Source organism: Xiphias gladius, chromosome 19, assembly GCF_016859285.1.
Source record: "Xiphias gladius isolate SHS-SW01 ecotype Sanya breed wild chromosome 19, ASM1685928v1, whole genome shotgun sequence".
Taxonomy (NCBI): Eukaryota; Metazoa; Chordata; class Actinopteri; order Istiophoriformes; family Xiphiidae; genus Xiphias; species Xiphias gladius.
This window is the reverse complement of record NC_053418.1, coordinates 7611048-7617047: the sequence shown is the minus strand read 5'-3', so window position 1 is coordinate 7617047 and position 6000 is coordinate 7611048. Positions and strand designations below refer to the sequence as shown.

The 6000-nt window shown below is 39.8% G+C and overlaps 1 protein-coding gene across 1 annotated transcript in view; it reads left to right on the top strand.

The window, feature by feature from the left end:
• The first annotated feature begins 2238 nt into the window (after positions 1–2238).
• Positions 2239–6000, top strand: part of si:dkey-215k6.1 (transmembrane protein 132C) — a 178685-nt gene continuing 174923 nt past the window's right edge. The window contains exon 1 of the mRNA XM_040154637.1: positions 2239–2260. Within this exon, the coding sequence (XP_040010571.1) occupies positions 2239–2260 (22 nt within the window). The remainder of the gene's footprint in view (positions 2261–6000) is intronic.

Sequence of the window (6000 nt, the reverse complement as noted above, 5' to 3'; positions counted from 1 at the left end):
TTCCCATCCTTCAGTCACATCCGCCTCTTCTCTCTCTGACCCTCTTCTTCTCCTTCCCTTTTTTGATGACCTATTCTCCTTGAAACAAACTCATCTTCCACTTCATCATCCACCATTATTTCCCCTCTCCTCTCCCCAGCTACGTTGTTCCAATTGGTCCATTAAGTCAGTTGAGGTTGTGAGTCCTTTAGCCCCTTCATAAGCAGCTTTTGCTAGTTGGCTGCTTAGCTGTGGACCACTGAAGGATAGAATTGAAAGGCACCAAGGCCCGATGGATATATCCGTCCTTCATATTCATAGCCAGGAGATCCTGGCCCGACACACACAGGCTTTTCTTCACAGCTCTGTTTTACTTGAAATAACTTGTACGCTTTTTGTTTATCACTCTTATTGGCTGCAGTGTTTGCGGGAAAGCACTGCAGGTGATAACGTTGGCTCGGTTTTAGCATATTATGATTTTACAACTTGTTTAGTGAGTACAAAACAATCCGCCTTTTTTTACTAGCTGTATCAAATATGCCCATAGTGCAAATTTTCAAGAACACAGAGTGAATGAATGCCACCCATCTTCCAAAAAGTTTTGTTCTCTTATTTTCTTACTGTTCTTAATCTATTTGATGTGATTCCCAAATCATTTCACTATCTTAGAAGCCCCATACAGTAGCTCTCAAACTCTTAGAACAGACAAGCTCGAAACCTAACATGTCCTTGAATGGGTTGAATTTCCCACAATAGTTGAATAAATTATTCAATTTAATTTTGTATCTCTGAAACTAGCAGAAACCCTCTTGTCAGAGTTGAGTGGGAAACAGAGCTTTAAAATGAAAGTACTTTTCCTGACAAACTTGGCACACACTCACAATTCAATCGACTGGTCCACTTTCGGACCACAGAACTCCAGTTGGAAACCACTGCTTTAGTGTTTGATGTGGAGATTTTGGTCATTTATATATCAAAGCTTGAAAAGGTGACACAGTTATTACTCAATACTATAGGAATACAATGTGGGGGAAGTGGCAGAACAGTGCCAGGCCACACCAAAATTGGTGTGGCCTGGCACTGTTGAAAATGCAGGACTCATTATCACAATTTGAACCTTTTGGTCCAATTGGATTTAAAATTCCCAAGGAGTCATATCAGTCTATTCTTTTCACGCATTTCATGTATGTGAAAAGTCGGCTGGCTCTATGGGATCAAAAATGTGACACAATCAAAAATGTTTCTGGTGTATGCTCCAGGTGAAGTTTAATTCAACACAAAATCAAGTTAAACATCCATGGTTTTAGGTAATTGTAGTTTGTTAAGGGTTGTAGTCTATTAGTCTAGTAGTGTTTGTGTGTCGTATTTTCCATTATAAACAAGATTTAGGTTAAATGCTCGTATTAAAATGATCAGATTTTAGTTTGTGGGAATATTTTTGATTCTGGTCTAATATTAGAAAAGTAAAAAAAATTATAACTAATGATTAATGTAAGACTAACACATTAATGTGAGATAACATTAGCCATCAAAGTTGGAGTGGAACGGCAAGAGGCTGATGTCAACTGCAACTGTATATACCCTAGTTAGAAATATTAATGTTAACAGGGATTGATTTTGCCAATTTTTGAGGGGAATTTTCTCCTTGATTAACTTAGTGGCCTGCTCTGTGGCTGCACCTAGTGTGTGTGAGAAGTTTGAATAAATGCGCTGTTTAGCCCAAAGACTGCAGACTCTTTCAGCACGTCTTTCTCCCGTTGTCTGTCTCTTTCTCTCACATGTTCAAAAAGTGTGACAGTGTCACAGGCACGTGACAGAGTTAAATGACAGAGGCAGATGATTTTATATGAAATTATTAGCTACGACGTGTCCTTGTCTTCACATTAAATTATATCTATGAAAAGGTGCAATGACAAAAAAAGTCGGACACAGAATGGGAGGAACAGAGAGGCTAAAGGCAAACAGATGGGAGGAAAGCTAATATAGGGAGGTATACAGGAAGAAATTGAGAAAAAGAGGCAGACAGATAGAAAGAGAAAGGGGGATATTGGGTCCAGGCAAGTTGGGTTGGAGGGGTTAGTGGCAGAGGAGAAAGATGTTAGTTAGACCATATCTGGGGAAATGTGACTCCACTGACCCAATGACAGGGACATCAATCAACAACATGTGTGTGTGTGTGTGTGTGTGTGTGTGTGTACGTGGTGTGTGGGAGTATTGGGGATTATTCTACCAAGGGGAAAAAAATTCTGTAAACACTCCATGGACAAGGACAAACTCACAGGTGAGTTAATCATGATTATAAAAACTGCTACAAGCTTTGTTATGTTAGAATGAACTCCAATTAGCAGCATTAGTCAGCGATTAAAGAAGTCTGGTAGCCAGCACTGTGATATGCGAGATTTTAAAGCAAAATGAAACCACAAAGAGTGTTTCAAAGAGAGCAAATGCTCCAAAAGTGTGTGGGAATTGGTCCAAAAAAGGCCTCCGTTTTTTTTAGTGTCAGCAGGACCGGTGTTATGAGCATGAAAGCATTCACCAAACAGAGACAAACTGCATCAACAAGGAAGATCAGAGGTCACAGAGCAGACATGCACAGCTTTTGGCTGGCAAAGTATAAGGAACAACTTACATTTTAATGCAGCACATCAATATCACAGTCTAAAAAGTTTGCTGAGCTACAACAATAACTCTCTGACACAGTCTGAACAAATGTATCCATAACAAGTTTTCTTGAAGCCAGTTTCTTGCAGGGCAGTTGCACTGGGTTTCATAAGGTGCTGGGCTTACTTTCTCCAGCTCCTGTTCCACTAATTGGCATCCATCTAACCATCTGTAAATTGTGTGTTACACCAGAAATGCAGCAAGCTTTAACGAGGCTGGCTCCGTTGTCAGATCACCCCGAATGCCTTGAAACATACAGCATAGCTCATGGTTAAGTTCAAAACATTCCCTTTGGCCTCAGAAAAGGAGTTTTTTTAAAGTCTTTTAAACACTACCTCCACATTTTGTAACACAGACTTTTCAGTAATTCATTTGTTGTCTCCAAGCTCAAGCCCAGATAGCTCATCACTTGGACATCATCAGGGGTTATTTTCTCAGGCTTGACAAAGGTCCTCCAGAGCCACAGACGACATACAACTTTTTTCAAAGTCTGAGCAGTACTCTCCATGATTGATAGTGTTATACTTATGTCCCCTTTAACATTTGAACAATTTTAATATTAACACCAGCAAACGGGGATGGTGGGGAAGTTTGGAGAGAGACAGACGGAGAGAGAAGGGCAGAGAGAACAAGAGACGGAGAAACCACTAAAATAAACTCCATGCTTGTGATGAATGCTCCGCTCAGAAATAGAAACCTCATCCCTCTCTCATCCTCTTCATCCTCTTTCACCCTGTTATCTCTCCTCCTCACCAGTCCTTCCTTCCTTTCTTCCACTTCTCACACATCTCACGCCATCTCTGTCTATATATCTGTCTGTATCCATCTGTAACTCTCCATATCTCTTTCTGTCTCTCTCTCTCTCTGATAATTTGCCATCTGTGTGATCAATGGAATTCGTTCTTTTCAGGAAATTCAGCCATGATGGATTTTTCTTTGCTGTACTGTATCTGTGCTTTTTTTTTTTTTTTTTTTTTTTGGAGGGTGTGCAATTTGCCTCTGTGGATAAAAGCTTTGACTGAAGCAAAAGCAAACTGATATTTTGATGTTTTTCATCAAAACATGGTCAGTTTTGGACATTCTGTTGTATTTTAGTTCACATAGAAAGAAAAACAGAGAGCTCCGGATAGCTTTGCCCAACATTTAGCCGAAGAATAAAGACGTATGCATGTAAGCAATTTTGTGTTTTTTAAATAGTAAAACATTTGCAAAAACTTTCCTCAGCTGCTCATCGACGATAGCTGTTGACTTGGACCTGTATGGTGACTATCACCGTAGCCATAGTTGAGCAAGAATTTAAATGTCAGTTTAAAGAACAAAAAAACCTAAGCAAGAAAGATAGGAGGACTGGGATAAAGAGGACCAAACAGATGAAGGTAGTTTGTTGATGATTGTCATACATTAAAGGAAATTGGGAGTTAGAGAAAATCATAAATAACCCTCTGGGGTTTTTTTTGTTTTACACCTTCTGCTTTGACAATACATGGCAGTCATGGTGTGGCATGCCAGTCCAGCGCCTGATGAAAATGAAACTGAAAGTATGCACAGAAACGTTTGCTGTTGCAGACATTGTTTCAGCACTGCAGGTCTTTCGCTGAGTTTGTCTAAACACACACACTAGCAGACAGATACTCAAATCTGATATGAAAGATAGCCCCAATCATGTGTGTGTTTGTGTGTGTGTGTGTGTGTATGTGTGTATGTGTGTGTGTGCCTTTCTCTAATTAAATATAAAAACTGAGTCAATATTTAACCAACACAATATCAAGCAGCACTGATACCATTATCACATTCTGGTATCTCTCCTTTTCTCTCGTACCCATCTGGCTTTGCTTCTTGCTGTCTTTCTTCCTTTCTCTTTCAGCCCGTCCTACACGCTCCACTGTGTTCTGATTATTGGCTGTGTGTGTGTGCGCTTGTGTGTGTTTGTTTGTGTTTGTGTCTGTCTGTCTGTCTGTACTTGGAAATAGAGCAGGATGGGCATTTTTGGGGGGGAAGAAGGATCACAGATGGGCCTAGTCAAATCTCTGTACATCTGGCTTTGTTCCTGTCCAATTTTCCACACACACAAAAAGCAACACACACACACACAAGTATACGTATATACTCTGCCTACTATACTTTGCCTCAATCATTATCACGTTTAACACAAGTATGCATATATGCACATATAGACTTTTGCAAATGTCATACAAACACATAATATTACTTAACCATGCATGCATGTACACAAACTCACTAGAGCAATCATGAATTTACACACACATATACTTCGAAACATTCTCTCTCTCTCTCTCTCTCTCTCTCTCTCTCTCTCACATTCACATACACACACACACACATTGTGCAGCAGGACACAGCGGGTATGGACTCCTGTTGCGGTTGGCAGTTGCCAAAGTAACAATGCCAGGGAATCTGGACCATGCCAGATTTAATGGTAGCCAATGGCACACCAGTGTCAGAACGCCAGATTTCAAAGGGCCAACCCTGACTTGTGGTATAGCGCTGCCTATCGATCTGAGATTGGCCTGCCTCTCCATGTCGGAAAATTTAATTTATAATAACATTTCTTCGCAGAAGATAAGGAGTTCTAACAGTTGCATTTACATGCTAATTATTTAGGTTCAACATGATGCTGTTCAGAAGAAATGACAATGGTGGCAACAGTAGAATTTTGCATTTTCAGATTATTATCATAAGAAGGGATCAAGGGTCAACAGCAAGTTAATAAAAGATAAAACACAAGGTTCCACTTACCTTTATAAAACCATGATAAAGGATAAATAAGGGAAGAAATAAAAGAAAAAACTTTTTTCTATTTGTATCATACTATGTTAATGATTTCAAACAGGGATCATCCTTTGCCTGCATGAGAAAGCTGTGTGTGTGTGTGTGTGTGTGTGTGTGTGTCAGCTGTTCGAGGTCCCTGTCTGGGATTGGGACATATGCCTTGAAAGACTCCTGTGGACACACATATACACATACACACATGCAGGCCTTTGCACCTCAAGGACACACATGATAATGGGAAAAGAATAAAATTAAAAAAAAAAACAAAAGACTACAGTCTACTGAGGCTAATGTGCTGATGTGTTTTGATTACATGACCTATCTGTTAGTCAACAGCGACTGGTTACAAACTGCATGTGAACAGTCACTCCGGCTAAATTTCAACCAGCACTTTTTAGCAACGTGACTCTGAACCTCTATGGATGGTAGAATACAAAACATAAAGTGCTAGCCTTCTGTGTCTCCCATGCTGCCAGCATTAATTTGCATAATGTGGACCTCTAATGCTACATGAAATTTGGTGCTAAATAATAATTTGTATATCACCTTTATAGGCTGTTTTATTTTATT